We start from the raw sequence: 19,675 nt of genomic DNA, 5'->3' as shown, positions 1-19,675 counted from the left end.
CAAGGTCACACGCCAGCTCTGGGCTGGGGCCGGAGACCTGGGTTTGGATTGGGCCCCAGTTTGGGGAAGGAGAAATGGTCGAGAGGCTGGGCTCTGGAGTCAGACCTACGTGAGTTGATGCTGAACACGATGCTTACCTGGCTGTGTGGCTTTAGGCAAGTCACTTCACCTCTCTGAGCCTCATTTCTTCTTTTTTCTCTTTTTAGTGTATTTTTATTGGTTTCAGAGAGGAAGGGAGAGGGAGAGAGAGAGATAGAGAAACATCAACGATGAGAGAGAATCATTGATTGACTGCCTCCTGCACGCCCCCCACTGGGGATGGAGCCTGAAAACCGGGCATGTGACCAGGAATTGAACCACAATTTCTTTTTTTTCTTTTAAAAAAAATATATATTTTATTGATTTTTTATAGAGAGGAAGGGAGAGGGATAGAGAGCTAGAAACATCGATGAGAGAAACATCAACCAGCTGCCTCCTGCACACCTCCTATTGGGGGATGTACCCACAACCAAGGCACATGCCCTTGACCGGAATCGAACCTGGGACCTTTCAGTCTGCAGGCTGACGCTCTATCCACTGAGCCAAACCGGTTTTGGCTGAACCGCAGTTTCTTGGTTCATGGGTCAATGCTCAGCTACTGGGCCGCACCAGCCAGGCAAGCCTCACTTCCTTATGTGTGTTAGGGCGTTACTATTGAGCCTTACCTCCCAGGGTGCTGTGGGTTAAGTGGAAAGTGCTTACACGGTGCTGGGTGCCAGTAGAGCTGCCCAGACGCCTTGCTGTTATGTTAATGAAGGCGGCAGTGAGGCCTGGCTGGTGGGCCCTGCCTCCTGGGCCTTTTGCCCGGAGAGAAAAGATGCAGACATGTCGGTGTGCAGTGCACAACCCACGCAGCTGTGCAGGGCGCTCCTCCGGGGAGTGGGGGGGAACGCGGGTGGCTGCGGTGCTTTGAGGACCTCATTCGATGTCCCGCTCCCCAAAGTGCTCCAACGACGCTGTGCTGGTGGCCACCTTCCACCCCACCGACCCCTCCATCATCATCACCTGCGGGAAATCCCACATCTACTTCTGGAGCCTGGAGGGGGGCAGCCTGAGCAAGCGGCAGGGCCTCTTTGAGGTGAGTGGGGGGGGTGTGGGGGAGGACAGGCTGGGCCTGCGAGAGGCAGGCAGGGACACCCAGGCAGACAGCGGGGTGCTCCAGAGGGTCCCAGCGGCTGACTGCCGGGGCCTCGGGGTCCTTCTCCCCACCATGGGGATGAGGGCAGCGATCTGATGATCCTCCTTAATGCGGAAATTGTGAGGATTCGTGGGGTGAAGAGCTTAGCAGCCCCTAGCAGGCGGTACAGGCTCAGTAAACGGTGCTGCCGCTGTCGAGTGTGGACACACCGAGAGGTCAGAGGCCGACGGGCGGAGGGAAACGGGCACCAAGACGGGGACTGAGTGAGAAGCAGAGGGCCCAGGAGGGAAGATCCAGGGGCACATCCGATGGGGCTCCCCTGCCTTTGGTGGGAGTTGGGGCAACACCAGCCACAGATGGAGATGAGCTGGAGATACTGGGAAGAGAGTGGGACGGGGCTAGGCCAGTGGTCGGCAAACTCATTCGTCAACAGGGCCAAATAGCAACTGTACAACGATTGAAATTTCTTTGGAGAGCCACATTTTTCAAACTTTAACTTCTTTTTAAAGACACTTCTTCAAGATAGACTTGCCACACTCAAAGGGCCCAAGAGCCGCATGTGGCTCGAGAGCCGCCATTTGCCGACCAGGGGACTAGGGGGAGGATGTAGAGACAGAGATGGGAGGAAGGCAGGGAGGGAGAGGGGAGAGGGGAGGGTCAGGGGCGAGGGAATCCAAGGGGCAGAGAGCAGGGGAAACTGAGGACAGAGAGGGGAGCGGAAGTTAGGCAGGAAGTGGGTCCAGGGAAGAGACAATGTGGTCAGAACCTGGATGACGGGAGCACTCCATGGAGGGGGCGTGGAGAGGGGGATGCTCCTCGCGGGTCCTCACCGAAAAGCAGGGAGGGGGTCCCGGACGATAGGTGAGCTCTGGGAGCCCCCCAGCTTCCGCGACCTTGACACCGTCCCCCCCTTAGAAACACGAGAAACCGAAGTACGTGCTGTGCGTGACCTTTCTGGAGGGCGGCGACGTAGTCACCGGGGACTCCGCGGGGAACCTCTATGTCTGGGGCAAAGGTCAGTGTCATCCCCCTGTCAGCCCCCAGCCCAGGCCTCCCGAACCCCCTGTAGCTGTCTCCCCCTTCCTCTGGCCCTGCTGTGTGGGATGTGTGATTAAACAGGCTGAATCCTTATTTGTTCAATTCCAACACCCGCTTCAAGGCTGCGCTCCAATATCCCACCTCCTGACACCTTCACTTATTTCCCGCCCTTGTCCTCAGCAAATCCCGTGTATTAGGGATCAAGTTTGGACTATTAACAAATGGCTTCACCCAGCTGTGGGTGGATGGATGAATGGATGGAAAAGTGGTTTGTCCTACAGCAATGGATGGATGAATGAATGAATGAATGGGTTGTTCTAGCCAATGAAAGAATTGCGTAAATGAATGTTGTCCTACTTAATATTGGATGAATAGACAACTAAAAAAATGAATGGTGGGTCCCTATAATGTATGACTGTATTAGTGAATGAGTAAGTTTTTTCAGTGGATCTATAAAGTGAATGAATGAATGAATGATTGGTTATCTCGCAGTGGATTAATGTGTTATGAAGAATGGATTGTTCTAGGAAGTGGGCTGGTTACTGAATGAATAAATGAGCTTATTGTTCTAACCAATGGCGAGGCCCAGAGTAAATGTTAATTAAATAATTATTGACTGAATAGGTCAATGAATGAATAAAGGGGTGGTTAGATTGAGCTATAAGTGGGTAGATGAGTGTAATGGACAGATGGAAAAGGGTGGATGGTTGGCTAGAAGGATGGATTGATTGGTGAATGACTACTTGGATAAAAAAGAGTGAATGAATGGATGAGAGATGAGAGATGGATGGACAGACCAATAGATAGGTGAGTGGATGAATGGGTGCGGGTGGATGTATCAAAGGGTGGCTGGGTGGGTGGGAGGGTTGAATGGGCGGATGGCAGGGTGGATGAGATGGTTGAATGGGCGGGTGGCAGGGTATTTGAGCAGGTGAGTGGAAGGGTGGGTAGAAGGAAAGGTGGTGAATGGCTGGGTGTAGACTGAGAGTGTGAGGTGCTTTCGGGGGTCCGCGCAGGGGAAGCTTTCCCACACTCACCCCGCCCCCGCCCCCGCCCCCGCCCGCCCCCCAGGTGGGAACCGCATCACGCAGGCGGTGCCGGGCGCCCACGACGGAGGCGTGTTTGGGCTCTGCGCCCTGCGGGACGGGACGCTGGTGTCCGGAGGCGGCCGCGACCGGAGGGTGGTCTTCTGGGGTCCTGACTACAGCAAGCTGCAGGAAGTAGAGGTGAGGGGGGGGAGAGGCTCCTCCGAAGGTGAGGAGACCCTTCCTCTCCTCAGCCCCACCCTCTCTCTTTGTCCTCCCTCCTCCGCGTTCGCCTGCGCAGGTGCCCGAGGACTTCGGGCCCGTGCGCACCGTGGCCGAGGGCCGGGGAGACACGCTGTACGTGGGGACCACCCGCAACTGCATCCTGCAGGGCTCCGTGCACACGGGCTTCTCGCTGCTCGTCCAGGTGAGCTCTCTCCCTGCAGCTGCCCGCGCCCCTGGCCCCCCTCTCTTTGCTCTTCCCCGTCCTCACCTCCTGCCCCACCCCTTTCCTCCGGCCTGGCACACACCACGTTCCTACCCTCCCTGCTCCTGCTCCATAACCCACCCCCGACCCAGGACCCTCCCCAGACTCCCCAGGATCCAGCAACCAACCAGCAGAGGGTCCCCGAACCCCGTTCCCACTGAGCTGCCCGGCTCCTCTGAGGAGGGTAGTGTCGCCTCCTGCTGGTAAGCGCCAGGGCAGGCGGCACACAGGCGCACACACCTTGGGCCAAGGACTTTCCAGGAGCCCGGGTCCAAGGATCGGGAGGGCTCTCGGGAGTCGGCCTGCTTTTTTTTTTTTTTAATTGATTTTTTACAGAGAGGAGGAGAGAGGGATAGAGAGTTAGAAACATCGATGAGAGAGAATCATTGATCAGCTGTCTCTTGCACACCCCCTACTGGGGATGTGCCCACAACCAGGGTACATGCCCTTGACCGGAATCGAACCCGGGACCCTTCAGTCCGCAGGCTGACGCTCTATCCACTGAGCCAAACCGGTTTCGGCTCGGCCTGCTTTTCTTCCTGCAGCTCAAATGCCCGCAACCAAGGTACATGCCCTTGACCAGAATCGAACCTGGAACCTTTCAGTCCGCAGGCCGATGCTCTATCCACTGAGCCAAACTGATTTAGGCAGTGACTTATTATTAATTAACAATATATTAATAGTCTGCGTTGTAAATAATAGTAATAGCCACTTCCACTTTGTAATCGCTCTATTCTAGGCTCATTCTCCTGCCATCCATGATTGGAGTCCCAGCACTATGATTAGCCCCATTTTGCAGAAGGCCAAACTGTGGGCCCCAGGAGAAGTCCCCTGCCAGGGGACCGCCACAGTCAGTAGGGGAGAGCTGAAGTCAGACCCCACCCCCAGGCGGAGTACACGGGACCCCACAGCCTTCTGGGTGCCAGCTGACTCCTGGAGTCCAGCTCCTGCCCGTCTGTCCTCTTGTCTCCCACTGTGCAGCCTGGAGAGTAGAATGGGGAGGCGGGCATTTGCCTCGAGCCTCACCCTGGCCCAGGCCTGCCCTGTCACAGCCTCCTTCGGGGACACTAGGGAAGTGTGGGCAGGTGTACTGCTGGGCTAGTCCAGATCCTCCTTCTGGCACCACTGTTTGGGGAAAGGCCAGGATGTGTGGTCTCCCATCTACTGTCTCCCATCTCACCAGGGCCACGTGGAAGAGGTGTGGGGCCTGGCCACACACCCCGGCGGGGCGCAGTTTGTGACATGCGGGCATGACAAACTGGTGCATCTGTGGAGTGTGGAGGCCCACCAGCCCCTGTGGAGCAGGGTCATCGAGGTAAGGGCACAGGGCACTTCACACCCCTTTCCCGGGGGTCAGGACGCAGGGCATCAGGTGGAAGCCATGCTTGGTCTGTTTTGTTTTTAAAAAAATATATATTTTATTGATTTTTTTACAGAGAGGGAGGGAGCGGGAGAGAGAGAGTTAGAAACATCAATCAGCTGCCTCCTGCACACCCTCTACTGGGGATGTGCCCACAACCAAGGTACATGCCCTTGAGCGGAATCGAACCTGGGACCCTTCAGTCCACAGGCCGATGCTCTATCCACTGAGCCAAACCGGTTAGGGCCATGCTCGGTCTTTTTAAGCCCAGAGGAGTTAACACGCCCTTATAAACTCAAGCCCTTACAAACTGGCTCGGAAGGGCTGGAGGGGAGGGCCCTCAACTGGAAGGACACCCAGAACACCATGGAACCGACCTTCCAGGGGCCTGCTGTCCTGCCCCAGTCAGGAGGGTGGGGAGTCGGGAGCCGCTGAGTTCAAGAAACTGCTGTCGCGTTAGCCGCAATCTGGGAACCAGCAGGCTGTGGTCGCCGCCAGTGTTGGCTGTAGAGCTACACTGTCCAAAACAAGTGGCTGTTCATGCTTAAATTAACTTTAAAGTGTAAAGAGTATTAAAAATTCAGTTCTTTGCCGGGACCGGTTTGGCTCAATGGATAGAGCGTCGGCTTGGGGACTGAAAGGTCCCGGGTTCGATTCCGGTCAAGGGCATGTACCTTGGTTGCAGGCATATCCCCAGTAGGGGGTGTGCAAGAGGCAGCTGATCGATGACTCTTTCACATCGATGTTTCTAACTCTCTATCTCTCTCCCTTCCTCTCTGTACAAAATCAATAAAATATATATTAAAAAAAAAATAAAAATTCAGTTCTTGGTTGCACTAGCTGCATTGCACACACGGGGCTGGTGGCTGCCATACTGGACAGTGCGGCAGAGAGCGTCATCGCTGCAGGCGGTTCTGCAGGACTGACGCTGGGGCAGGGGTGGGCACTCCTGCCTGTGAGCCGGAAACGGCCTGTGAAGTCATCGGGTCTGACCCTGCCAACGCTCAAGGGGTGCGCTAATGAAAGGTCTGACCAAATATAGCAGGCTAATGTTTAAGCTGTTAATTTTGTTTCGCCCGCAAATGATGCTATAAATATCCAAATGGCCCCTGGCAGAGGGCAGGTTCCCCACCCCTGCTCTGGAGTGACCCACCGGTGGGTATGTTTTCACTGGCCAAAAATGGACACTCTCTGTCCTGGCCTGTCAAGGCCAGTAATTACTCACTCGCATAGCAAATGTCATTGCTTTCAGGACCCAACTGGACCGTGGGAGTGGCTAAAGGGGGGCTTCTGCCTCTTTCCACCAGAACCCACAGAAGTGCAACCCAGTGCCCTGGCTGGTGTGCTCAGTGGTTAGAGCACTGACCTGCTCATCAAAGGGTTGAGGGTTCGATTCCTTGACAAGGGCATGTCCTAGGGTTGCAGGTTTGATTCCCCGTCGGGACACAACCAATTGGTGCAGGAGGCAACCAATTGATCTCTTTCTCTCTCTCCCCCCTCCCTCTCTTCCACTCTCTCTAAAAGTCAATGGGAAAAATATCCTTGGGTGAGGGTTAGTTAACAACAACAAAAATAGTGCAACTTACTGTTGAACCCATATCACAGCAGAACCATAGCTGCAAGGGATTCTGGGCAGTGTAGTTTTTTAGCTCCCCTGGCTGTGCAGTATGGGCCCTTTCATCACATCCCCCATACCACCCTTTGAGGCTTTGCTGCAGGAGTACAGGGTTACCTCTGTTTCTGGAACACGTGATGGCTTATGAACTTCTATGAATCAGGGACGGTGCGCCCTGAAAATTGTTAGGGCACGTAAAGTAATCATCCCAGCTGCCTAATTGAGCAGCTACTATATGCCAGGCCCCAGTGGAACACAGCGGCTCTCCAGCTTCCCAGGGCATCAGAACCACCTGGGAATTGTTAACAACGCAGAATCCCAAGCCCCACCCAGAGTCTTATTCAGGGCTCTGAATCCGAGACTAAAAATCCGCAGATTGTAATGAGCTCCCTCCAGTTATTCCATTCGGCTCAACCCTTCCTGCTCATCATCTTTTTAACTCCTCCCTCTCAATCTTCACAAGGGTGAGAAATCCCCACTCAGAAACAGGCCCGGAAAAGTAAAATCACTCACCCATCATCAGTGTAATTATAATTTTAAAAAATAATTTATTTTTAAATTTTACTTATCGATTTGAGAGAGGGAGAGGGAAACATGCTCCATCCATTTATGCATTCATTGGTTGAGTCCTGTATGTTCCTGGACTGACCAAGTGAGCTACCGGGCCAGAATTGCAGTGTATTTAAAATTATAGCTAATTTTATATATATATATTGATTTTTTACAGAGAGGAAGAGAGAGGGATAGAGAGTTAGAATCATCGATCAGCTGCCTCTTGCACACCCCCTACTGGGGATATGCCCGCAACCAAGGTACATACCCTTGACCGGAATCGAACCCGGGACCCTTTAGTCCGCAGGCCGACGCTCTATCCACTGAGCCAAACCGGTTTTGGCAAATCCTGAGTGCTTCCCGTGGGCCGTCTTACCAGCTAACCAGCCTAAGAACTTTATACCTTGCTTTTATCGATCCTGGAAAATGTGTATTGACCTCCATTTACCAGATGAGACAACCGAGGGACATTTATTTGATGTTCTATAACGAGGAGGTATCAGAGCCACTTGGAACCCAGGTCTGATTCCATGGTGCTCTCTATTGCCTGTGAACCAACCCAATGGCCCAAAACTTTAAAAATGATGATACCCAGAGCTGGGTCTTAGATGTGGGAAAACAGTCGTTCAGACACACCTGGTAAGTTGGTATGCTTTTACAGAAAGTAAATTGATATTATACACTGAGTGGCCAGATTAGTATGATCTCTGAACACATAATAATCTGGCCACTCCGTGTATACCCTGTATAATAAAAGGCTGACATGCAAATTGTCCCCTCAACCAGGAGTTAGACCAGCAGGCAGGCTGGCCAACCGCCCATGTCCCGTCCCCCTGGCCAGGCTGGCTGGACCCCACCCATGCAGGAATTCATGCACTGGGCCTCTAATATATTTACTGAGTGGCCAGATTATTATGTGTTCAGAGATCATAATAACCTGGCCACTCAGTGTATATCAAAACTTCTTTTTTTTAAAAAAAAGTTTAAAAAAAAAAATTGATTTCAGCCTGGACCGGTTTGGCTCAGTGGATAGAGCGTCAGCCTGAGACTGAAGGGTCCCGGGTTCGATTCCGGGCAAGGGCATGTACCTTGGTTGCGGGCACATCCCCAGTAGGGGGTGTGCAAGAGGCAGCTGATCGATGATTCTCTCTCAACGATGTTTCTAACTATCTCTCTTTTCCTCTCTGTGAAAAATCAATAAAATATATTTTTAAAAAATTGATTTCAGAGAGAAAGGGAGAGACAGAGAAACATCAGTGATGAAAGGATTATCCATTGGCTGCCTCCTGCACACCCCTCACTGGTGATTGAGTCTAAAACCAAGGCATGTGCTCTGACCGAGAATTGAACTGTGATCTCCTGGTTCATAGGTCGATGCTCAATCACTGAGCTGCGCCGGCCAGGTTGTATCAAAACTCTTAGAAACACAGATACCTTTGTCTCAGTCGCCTCACTCTAGAACAGGGGTCCTCAAACTTTTTAAAGTGGGGGCCAGATCACGGTCCCTCAGAGAGCTGGAGGGCCGGACTATATGAACTACTAATTCCTACTGTAACACCTCGGCTGCGCTCACTGCCCAAAAAACCTGGCGGGCCGGATCAGACTCCTCTGCGGGCCACATGTGGCCCGCGGGCCGTAGTTTGAAGACCCCTGCTCTAGAAAATTACCCAAGTACATCATCTTGGATGAGTCAAGCTGTGGGAATTCAGAACGGGGTGAAAAGGGAGCCACAGGGTCAGGAGGGATGCTTTCTGCTCCACCTCAGTGCCTGAGGCCGTGGGCCCTGGAGGGCAGCAGAGGCGGGGAGAGCCTCGTTGCCTGCCTGCGACCTGGCTCTGAGGCCAGGGAGTGGCCGATGGACGGGAGCAGCTCTGAGCCACCTCTTCTCCCTCCCAGGACCCTGCCCGCTCTGCTGGCTTCCACCCCGGTGGCTCCATCTTGGCTGTGGGCACAGTGACTGGCAGGTAAAGCTGCGTTGGGCGTTTGGGGAGGGGCTTCTCTGCTCTCCTCTCCCCGAACCGTCCCTTGGTCCCCGCTCCCCACTGTCTCAGAGTCCACCGAGAACATTAGTTAGGTACCAACTGTTTACCAACTTGATTTCCCAACATTCCTCTGAAGTCAGCTTCTCTCCCCAAATCTCTCCTGGAGCCTCTCAGGCCCCGCAGATGGCCCCCCTCCTACCAGATCAGCACACCCTCCTCCTCCTCCTCCTCCTCCTCCTTCTCCACTCCCATGCCTTCTCCTTTAAGATGGTTGCTGCTGGACACGGAGACCAATGACCTGGTGGCTATCCACACAGACGGCAATGAACAGATCTCCGTGGTCAGCTTCTCCCCAGGTGAGGGGCAGGGCCTGGGACCTTGGCGAGGCACGGCAAGGCCTAGGGACTGAGGGGCAAGGGGCGGGGCCTGCGGGGCCGGGCCTGGCTGCAAGGCCTAGGACTGGAGCTGGGATGGAGCTGGGAATCTGGGAGAGTGGGCGGGGCTGAATCTGAGCGAGGAGGGGGCGGGGCCGGGGTGCCTCCTCATAGCCCCCTCCCCCTCCCCCAGACGGGGCGTACCTGGCCGTGGGCTCCCACGACAACTTGGTGTACGTGTACACGGTGGACCAGGGCGGCCGCAAGGTCAGCCGCCTGGGCAAGTGCTCGGTGAGTGGGCAGTGGCCCCGGCCCGCGCCGCCACCCCGTCTAGGGGGTGCAGGATTAACCGATTTTCTACCTCAAGGGAGCACAGCCTCAGCCTTCAACTGACCGCCCTGAGCACCTCCAGGAGCCTTAGCCCCGCCCACACATCCACCCCCACCCCCATCGTGGTCTAAGCCCGCCCCTTTGTGTAGCCCCGCCCCCCACATTCTGAGCCCCCCTTGTAGCCCCGCCCTCACGTCCTGAGCCCCCTCTGTGTGCAGCCCGGTAGCCCCCTGCATTCACAGCCCACCCCTCTGTGTCCAGCTCCGCCCACACGTCGTGAACTCCCCTTGTGTTTGAAGCCCTTTTTTGTCTGGCCCCGCCCCCACGGGAGTCTGGCCCCGCCCACTGGGGTCTGGCCCCGCCCCCACGCCCCAAAGCCCTGTGTATCCTCCCTCTGGCCCCTTTGTGTGCTCACTGTGCCTCTGTATTTGGCCGGCCATCCTTCCTGTCCTGACCCCGCCCCCTCCAGCTCTGACTCCGCCCCTCGCCTCCCCGCAGGGCCACTCCAGCTTCATCACCCACCTGGACTGGGCCCGGGACAGCAGCTGCTTTGTCACCAACTCCGGGGACTATGAGATTCTGTACTGTGAGTTCTCTGAGGCCTGCAGGCGCTCCTCCCTCCGGCAGCCTCCTCCTTGGCGTTGTGGGGTTCGCATGGCCTCCCCTGAGCTCTGGGAGGGGAGAGAGGCCTGGGCTTCTTCAGCCTCTCTCCTCTCACTGTGGTGTTCAGGGGCTGTTCTGATTGGTCGGTCTCCCGCTTTCTGATTGCCTTCCCGGTAGACCCCACAATCCTCTTTCTGGTTGAATGGGGAGGGTACAGGTCTCTAAGCACATGCCCCTGCTCAGGTCTTCTTGGGGGTGTCAGGACCCAGAATCCAGCCCCCGTGGCCAGACCAGAGACGGGGCTCTGAAGAAGGCCCGGGACCCTGGCCTCCTGTCTGGGACCTCAGTGCCCATCTGTGAAATGGGTGGGTTCGGTCAGTCGTTCCTTCAGCTCTGAACCCCTCCCCCCATGTCCCGCCCCAGGGGACGCGGCCACCTGTAAGCAGATCACCAGTGCAGAGACCGTGAGGAGCACGGAATGGGCCACGGCTACCTGCGTCCTGGGCTTTGGGGTGTTCGGTAAGTTCCGCACCGGGGAGGGTTTCACGGAACACAGGCGTTTGGAGAAACACCCCTGTCCGGTGGCTTCCACAGCCTTTTTGTGTTGGTTAACTCACTTGTTTACACCGATGGGCAGTGTCTGTGTTCTAGGAGGGGAGCGGGGGATATGACTGCTGAGGCCGCCTGGACCTGGAATGCAGTAATGAGACCACATGGGTGGTGGCACCTGGTCTAGAGAGAATTATACTGCCCAGGCCCCAGCCACTCCTTTATTCAGGCATTAATGTAGTTAATGCATTAATTAACTAATTAATAATGAGACCTCATGGGTGGTGGCACCTGGTCCAGAGAGAATTATACTGCCCAGGCCCCAGCCTCTCCTTTATTCAGGCATTAATGTAGTTAATGCATTAATTAATTAGTTAGTTAATGAATGCATTAATTAACTAATTCATATAGTTAACTACTTTCTGAGCACCTCTGGGACGCGGTGGTGACTACAGTAGCCCCAGCCTGAGTATCATGGTGTTTATAGTCCGGTGGGGGAGACAGACCTGTCTCTGGACAACCCAAAGTAGACTGGGCAGGGACAAGGAAGCCCAGTGGTGGTGTCTGTCCTGTCAATGATGGAGTCAGGGAGGACTTCCTGGAGGAAGGGGCATCCAATATGGAGGATGAGATATCCCAGCACAGTGAAGACATCTCTAGGCCAATCATGTCAAACTCAGAGGCTAAGGGGGGCCAAATAAATGAGGCATGTGGCCCGGGGGCCACGAGTTTGACATGCCTGCGAGTCTAGGCAAAGGGCATAATAGCATGTACAGAAGCCCAGAGGTGACACAGAGCTTGGAATGTGGGGAAATGCAAGAAGGCTAAACCATCGCAGAGTTCTAAGGGAGCACTGGTGAGGTCAAGGCTGGAGCAGTGGGGGGACCAGGCCAGGCGGAGCTTGGGGGGTCACGGTCAGAAGCCTGGGCTTTCTCCTGAGGCCACCAGGGAGCCACAAAGATTTTGAGCGCTGGGGGGACAGGGTCAGATCCGCATTTCCGAAAGATCGTTCTGACTCCCATCCCTGGCTCGAGACAGGCTAAGTGAAAGGCAGGGGCGGAGGCTGGGGCCGGGACCCCTTGGGGGGATACCTGGCTCCTGCTGACATCTTACCATGAACCCCCCCATCCTGCGCACAGGGATCTGGTCCGAGGGAGCGGATGGCACCGACATCAATGCCGTGGCGCGCTCCCACGACGGGAAGCTGCTGGCTTCGGCTGATGACTTCGGCAAAGTCCACCTGTTCAGCTACCCCTGTTGTCAGCCTCGCGTGAGTCCCTCTGGGGGGCTGACAGGGTGCAAGTATTAGGTGACCAGAAAAATTGTTAAAAATCGGGACGAGCCGAAACCAGTTTGGCTCAGTGGATAGAATGTCAGCCTGCGGACTGAAAGGTCCCGGGTTCGATTCCGGTCAAGGACATGTACCTTGGTTTCGGGTACATCCCCAGTAGGGGGTGTGCAGGAGGCAGCTGACCGATGATTCTCTCTCATCGATGTTTCTAGCTCTCTGTCCCGCTCTCTTCCTTTCTGTAAAAAAATCAATAAAATATATTATTAAAAAAGATTGGGATGATCTTGTCACCTTAGGTAACAAGCAACAATGGGGGCAAGATGGAGGCAGCCCTGGTCCACCACCAGCCCTCCCTGGGCCTCAGTTTCCCCAGCTGTGTAAGAAGGGTAGTGGGCTTGACCCCAAGGGCCTTCCTTAACCTGGAGGTTGATGGATTTCAGAGTCCGGAATGCTAAATCTCTAAGCATCTGCAGTTTTGAGATCTTTTATCCTTATTAACTCAACAAATGTTTACTGAGCACCTGCTCTGTGCCTGGAACCGGGGATAGATACAGCAGTAAACGAGTCAGAATAGGTCACGGAGCTGACATTCTTTTTGTTTTTTTAATATATTTTATTGATTTTTTTTACAGAGAGGAAGGTAGAGGGATAGAGAGCTAGAAATGTCCATGAGAGAGAATCATCGATCAGCTGCCTCCTGCACACCCCCTACCGGGGATGTGCCCGCAACCAACGTACATGCCCCTGACCGGAATCGAACCTGAGACCTTTCAGTCCGCAGACCGACGCTCTATCCACTGAACCAAACCGGTTTCGGCTGACATTCTTTTTTTTTTTTTTATCCTCACCTTAGGATATTTTTTTCCATTGATTTTTTTTTTTAAATATGTTTTTGTTGATTTATAGAGAAAGGAAGAGAGAGGAGAGATGGAAACATCAATGAAAGAGAATGATGGATTGATTGCCTCCCGCATGTCCCCCCCGGGGGATCAAGCACACAACCGGGGCAGGTGCCCTGACTGGGAATTGAACTGTGACCTCCTGGTTCACAGGTCAATGTTCACCACGGAGCCACACCGGCTGGGCTGAAAATCAAAATTTTAATTTTGATGTGAATTCCTTCAATTTGTAAATGTCAGCAACTATATTTCTACTAACACTTGAGAATATATTTAACTCATCCATAGGTCACCAGCAAATAACCTGTGTCTACCATAAAACTTGGTGTTAATTTTGCCAATCCCTGTTCTAACAGGTGAAATTTGCTTTAGCATTTTATTATGAAATTTGCAGACATAAAAGTAGAACCCTAGCCAGTTTGGCTCAGTGGATAGAGCGTCGGCCTGTGGACTGAAAAGTCCCAGGTTCAATTCCAGTCAGTGGCACATGCCCGGCTTGTGGGCTCGATCCCAAGTAAGGGGCATGAAGGAGGCAGCCAATGGATGGTTCTCATCATTGATGTTTCTATCTCTCCCTTCCTCTCTGAAACCAATAAAAATATGTTTTAAAAAAAAGTAGATAAGAGTGCAGTAAAAAAAAAAAAAATGCAGCAATCCCTTCTGTGCCTATTTTAAAAAATATATATATTTTATTGATTTTTGTACAGAGAGGAAGGGAGAGAGATAGAGAGCTAGAAACATCGATGAGAGAGAGTCATCAATCAGCTGCCTCTTGCACACCCCCTACTGGGGATATGCCCGCAACCAAGGTACATGCCCTTGACCGGAATCGAACCCGGGACCCTTCAGTCCCCAAGCTGACGCTCTATCCATTGAGCCAAACCAGTCCTGGCCCTTCTGTACTTATTACCCATGTTCAGCTGTTACCATATTTGGCATTCTTTTTCTTCTTTCTCTTCTTTTTTTTAACTCCCTGTACTTAAAAAAAAGAAAAACCATATATGACCTTTCTGCCTCTCAAATTAGCATTTATAGCTCAAAAATAAAGATTATTTGTGCATATTCACAAATCTATGCTCATACTCACTGGTTAACATTAATTTTTAATATGATCTAATACCCTGTATTAGCTCTGTATCCAGATTTTCCTAATTTCCCCCCAAATGGCCTCTACACTTGGTTTGTTTGGATTAAGGTCCGGACATGGCATCTGTCTGTGTCTCATATTTGGTCATACCGAACCGCCTCCCCCACGGGCACACTCATGGTTGTGCCCGCTGTTGGATTGTTGAAGGAATCAGATCAGTCGCCCTGGTTCTTAGGGGGAGGGTGTTATTAAGCAGAAGAGAAGAGGGTTAGCCTGGGAGGGCTTGTGGTGGCACCGCCCCCTTTGACCTTTCACCTTTTTTCCCTCTCACAGGCCCACAGCCACAAATACGGTGGACACAGCAGCCACGTGACCAACGTGGCCTTCCTGTGGGATGACAGCATGGCCCTGACCACGGGGGGCAAGGACACCAGCATACTGCAGTGGCGGGTGGTCTGAAGTGGGTGGGGAGGGGTCCCAGCGACATGGGGCCGAAGGGAGAGTCAGGTGGCAGGGCTGGAATTCTATTTTCGGGAGATGTCTATTGCCGAGTAGAGTAATATATACCCAGAGTATGTCTATAGCAGAGAGGGTTATGGTGGTGGGAGGGTGGACCGACAGACAGAAGTCTCTATTTATCAGGGTGGGAAGAGGGGTCACATTGTTTGCGGGAAGCCATTAGGGTGCTGGGTTTGGGGTGTTTTTTTAAGTTTATTCTTTTATATCATTCAGAAATAAATACATGTGCACTGAGGTGGCGTGTCATGGATTGAGTGTGTCTAGAGGCCTGAGTGAATGAGGGTTGTGTGTGTGTGCATGGATTACGGTGTTTGATGACCAACCGTTATTACTTAGATCTTTATTGTATACAAATGACAGAAACCAAGCTTGCTCTAACTTAGGCCAAAAGAGAACTCAGTTGACCCTCAAATAAACAAGTAAATGCCTCTGGGCTTCAAGGGCATTGAACCAAGAACTTGAGGGCCACCAGGACACTGCCATTATACCTTCTCTTACCTGCCAGTCACCATTTTTCTCTGGGGTCAGCATTCTCCACACCACAGAAACATTACACCCAGCAGCTGCAAAGCTCGCATCAACCAGCCTTGGGCCCCAAGGCCAAAAATCCCAGGGAAAGAGTGTGATTGGCCCATCTACAGATCAATCAAACTGACTTGTTGGATGGTCTATTGTGATTGGCTTCACTTGGGTGAAGTACCATCCTAGACCCCTGGTTGGCAAACTGCAGCTCATGAGCCACATGCAGCTCTTTGGCCCCTTGAGTGTGGCTCTTCCACAAAATACCACAGCCTGGGCCAGTCTGTGTTGAAGAAGTGGCATTAGAAGAAAAATTTAAAAATTTGGCTCTCAAAAGAAATTTCAATTGTTGTACTGTTGATATTTGGCTCTGTTGACTAATGAGTTTGCCAACCACTGCCCTAGACCAATGATTGTGATCAGGGAGGTGGGGATGTATAAAACCGTGGCAGCCTCCACCTATTTCACAAAATTGAAATAAGGCAAGAAATGTTTTCATATTTCATCAAAAGTTGCCTGTGAGTTAGGGTCTGGGGACTCTGAGTGGCAACAGACAGAAACCCAACTCCACGCAGCACAAACAGACATTGCTAGGTCCTGGAACTGGATAGTCTAGGACGGACCCAGCTGGACCAGCTCAAATGTCATCAGGAATTTCTCCACTCAATATCTAACCTTGAGCAAATATTTAACTTTTTATTGGTGTTTAACATACAGCAGAGAAATGCACTCATAAACTATATAGTCTGCTGGATTCACAACCCATCCATGCAGCCAGCTTCCAGATAGAGAAATATCACAAGCCCCCCACAAAGCTCTCCTGTGCCCCCTCCTAGTCCTTGCCCACCCCCAGGGACCTCTACCCTGACTTAACACATACAGGGGTAACTACATGTGTGGGACAGGGATTGAATTATTCTGATTTTTTTCTTTTGTAGCCAGGATAACTGGCAGGATGCTATCTAATGACATCTATTTATTTTTTTATGTTTGAGGCATTAAGATTTTTTTGAAATATATTTTGATTTTTTACAGAGAGGAAGGGAGAAGGATAGAAAGTTAGAAATATTGATGAGAGAGAGCTGCCTCTTGCACACCCCCTCCTGGGGATGTGCCTGAAACCAAGGTACATGCCCTTGACCGGAATTGAACCCGGGACCCTTCAGTTCATAGGCGGACGCTCTATCCACTGAGCCAAACCGGTTTTGGCATTTTTGAGATTTTTTTCACTAGTTGACTAGTTCCCAAACTTGAAGGAACATGAGAATCACCTGCAGGCCCTGTTACAATGGCAGTGCAGTGCCCCCAAACCCCCACTAGGGGCCACAGTTTGAGAATCACTGCTCTAATGGAAGTAGAATAAGATAGCAAACATATGCCCTGATTGGTCTGGCTCAGTGGATAGAGCTACGGCCTGCAGACTGAAGGGTCCCAGGTTTGATTCCGGTCAAGGGCATGTACCTCTGTTGCGGGCACATCCCCAGTAGGGGGGTGTGCAGGAGGCAGCTGATCGATGTCTCTCTCATCGATGTTTCTAACTCTCCCTCTCCCTTCCTCTCTGTAAAAAACCAATTATATATATATATACTTAAGAAACATTTTATTGATTTTTTACAGAGAAGAAGGGAGTGCGATAGAGAGAGAAACATCAATGAGAGAGAAACATCGATCAGCTGCCTCTTGCACACCCCCCCACTGGGGATGTGCCCGAAACCGAGGTACATGCCCTTGACCGGCATCGAACTTGAGGCCCTTACGTCCGCAGGCCGACGCTCTTTCCACTGAGCCAAACCGGTTAGGGCTATATAAATAAAATATACTTTAAAAAAGATAGCAAACACCGGGTTTTTCTGGAAGGAACAGTACATAGTCATTTGTCCCCTCTACAGACGGTGACGGATGGAAAGCCCACGGCCTCTCAGGTCCACAGGGACGACTTGCCAAGCCGCTCTCTTCCCAAGGGGAGGAAATACCGCGGGAGAAACCTGCAGACCCTCCCCTCGTGGCTCAAGTTCTGGCGAAGTGGCCAGTGCTTTGGAAGCATCCTTCTCATGGGTCTCTTAGAGCATTGTCGCCCCCTTGTGTCCAGCCTCAACCCTGCATGGAAAAAACGTGCCTAGAAAGTTCTGCGGGCGGAGTGCTGGTAATTCTCCACGCGCTCCCACCCCAGGGCCCCGGGAGACTGTCCTCCACCCACGAGGGGCCCCTGTCCTCGCCTCTGGGCTGGGTTCTGCCTCTCAGAGGCACTGACCGGAAATCCGAGGGTGGCAGGCGAGAGGTGGGAGTGTGTTTATTTTCCGGCCTCTGCATCCCTGCCCTTCTTGCAGGGGCTGAGTTCCGGTCCCCAGGGCGCTCCTAGGGCCCTCCCCACCCCAAACTCTAACTTTCTGTCCAAAGGGTAGCCATGGCTTGGCTTTCCCTGAGGCTGGTTCCCTGATAACACACCATACTTTGTGGGGTCCTACACTCTGGCCCTCCCGCTAAGACACCCCTTCGTAAGTGCTGCCACTTAGCTCTGGCGGGGTAGCTGGGTTGGTTGAGGGTTCAATCCCGGGGCAGGGCACGTGCAAGGATCGGCCACTGAATGCATAAACACGTGGAACAACAGATCAATGCTACTTTCTCAAATCAATAATAAAAAAATATATAAGTGCTGCCACTTAAACCCTGAGTGGCCACCTGCTTCCTGCCAGGAACCTGACTGCACCACAGCATAAACTTAGGGTGAGCCCAGGGGGGCGGGGGCCTTGGCTACCACTGAGCCCCAGAATTTCTCTTTAGTGAGAGCTTGGGTGGCCAAGGAGCTGAGGGGGGCCATGGCCATGTGGGGCTTGTCCTGCGTGTAGGATGTCTACGGGGTTATCTGTGAAGAGGGTCTAAAAGCCTTCATGACACCTTCCCTGCATCTGTCCCGGACTCCCTTGAGAGAGCGTAGGAGGAAGAAGCCTTCATTCCTGTGTGTGTTGCAGGCCACTTAGGTCCTTGGTTAACTCTCACTTTCTGTTTCCCTCAAGAGCCCTGAGAAGGCCCTGGCTGGTTTGGCTCAGTGGGTAGAGAGTCGGCCTGCGGATGAAGAGTCCTGGGTTCGATTCTGGTCAAGGGCACATGCCCGAGTTACGGGCTTGATCCCCAGGGTGGGGCGTGCAGGAGGCAGCCCATCCATGATTCTCTATCATCATTGATATTTCCATCCCTCTCTCCCTTCCTCTCTGAAATCAATAAAAATATTTTTAAAATTAAAAAAAAAAAGAGCCCTGAGAAGAAGGCAGGAACATGGTTCAGAGAGATGCACTCACTTGTCCAAAGCCACACAGCAAGGGACCGTAGCAGCCACCTTTAAAACAACAACTGTATCACTTGGTTTATATGAGGTTCTAGAATAGGCACCACTGCTCTCCCGTGAGAAAAAAAGCAGAGTTGCCGAAGCCAGTTTGGCTCAGTGGTAGAGCGTCGGCCTGCGGACTGAAAGGTCCCGGGTTCGATTCCGGTCAAGGGCATGTACATTGGTTGCGGGCACATCCCCATTAGGGGGTGTACAAGAGGCAGCTGGTCGATATTTCTCTCTCATCGACGTTTCTAGCTCTCTATCTCTCTCCCTTCCTCTCTGTGAAAAATCAATAAAAATATATTTAAAAAAAAAAAAAAGCGGAGTTGTGGGGGCGGAGGGGGGGAGGGGGCCCTCGGGAGCAGCAGGAGGGCATTGCTGGGGCAGAGAGGAAGAGCCAGGCCCTGGGGCGATGGAAATGTCCCCGTCTTGATTTGAACGCTTAGTCACATGGGTGTATCTGTCGGTCACAACTCATTGTGCTTAAGATCCGGGCATTCTTTTTATTAAAAAAATAAATAAATAAGCAAAAAAGAATTTGCAAACCTAATCGCTGCCATTTTTTTTTTTTTTTTGAGTCCCACGTCCCAGGTCTGTGCGGAGTGCTTCGACCTGGAATGGATTCTCATGACGAGAATCATAAAAATAAGCAAACCTGTTGGGCCCGCTCACCACTCACGTACTCGCTCCCTGAAAACTGTGCGCATTGCACACCTACTATGTGCACGGGGTGTGGGGAGAGAGGGCTTCTAGGCAACAGACACCACTGTCCCCAAATCAGCCACAAAAATGACAAGTTCCACTCCTCCTGGGGGGGAGGAGGGGAGGAGGATCATTAGAAGGAAATTAACGGAGCCGAAACCGGTTTGGCTCAGTGGATAGAGCATCGGTCTGCGGACTGAAAGGTCCCAGGTTCGATTCCGGTCAGGGGCATGTACCTTGG

General features: G+C 52.5%; 1 protein-coding gene and 1 long non-coding RNA gene across 6 annotated transcripts in view; both read left to right on the top strand.

Annotated features, from left to right (window-relative positions):
* Window positions 1-15,123, top strand: part of EML2 (EMAP like 2) — a 30,770-nt gene extending 15,647 nt beyond the window's left edge. For 4 of the 5 annotated variants that reach the window (XM_084905876.1, XM_084905878.1, XM_084905877.1 and 1 more), the window contains 12 exons: window positions 983-1,117; window positions 2,093-2,192; window positions 3,287-3,441; window positions 3,542-3,667; window positions 4,911-5,042; window positions 9,151-9,218; window positions 9,504-9,592; window positions 9,804-9,901; window positions 10,439-10,526; window positions 10,967-11,062; window positions 12,232-12,362; window positions 14,703-15,123. In XM_084905876.1, coding sequence (XP_084762002.1) covers window positions 983-1,117; window positions 2,093-2,192; window positions 3,287-3,441; window positions 3,542-3,667; window positions 4,911-5,042; window positions 9,151-9,218; window positions 9,504-9,592; window positions 9,804-9,901; window positions 10,439-10,526; window positions 10,967-11,062; window positions 12,232-12,362; window positions 14,703-14,828 — 1,344 coding nt within the window. In that variant the 3' untranslated portion in view covers window positions 14,829-15,123. Of the gene's footprint in view, window positions 1-982; window positions 1,118-2,092; window positions 2,193-3,286; window positions 3,442-3,541; window positions 3,668-4,910; window positions 5,043-9,150; window positions 9,219-9,503; window positions 9,593-9,803; window positions 9,902-10,438; window positions 10,527-10,966; window positions 11,063-12,231; window positions 12,363-14,702 lie in introns of those variants that run through there. The other variant, XR_014796958.1, reaches the window with a different exon arrangement.
* The window catches only part of LOC311633529, a 211,137-nt gene that overhangs the window by 52,394 nt on the left and 139,068 nt on the right, over window positions 1-19,675 (top strand). The gene's annotated exons all lie outside the window — the stretch shown is intronic.

The sequence above is a fragment of the Pipistrellus hanaki genome (genome assembly GCF_964339955.1).
Source record: "Pipistrellus hanaki genome assembly, chromosome: 15".
NCBI classification, from domain to species: Eukaryota; Metazoa; Chordata; class Mammalia; order Chiroptera; family Vespertilionidae; genus Pipistrellus; species Pipistrellus hanaki.
This window is presented reverse-complemented; position numbering and strand designations above follow the sequence as displayed.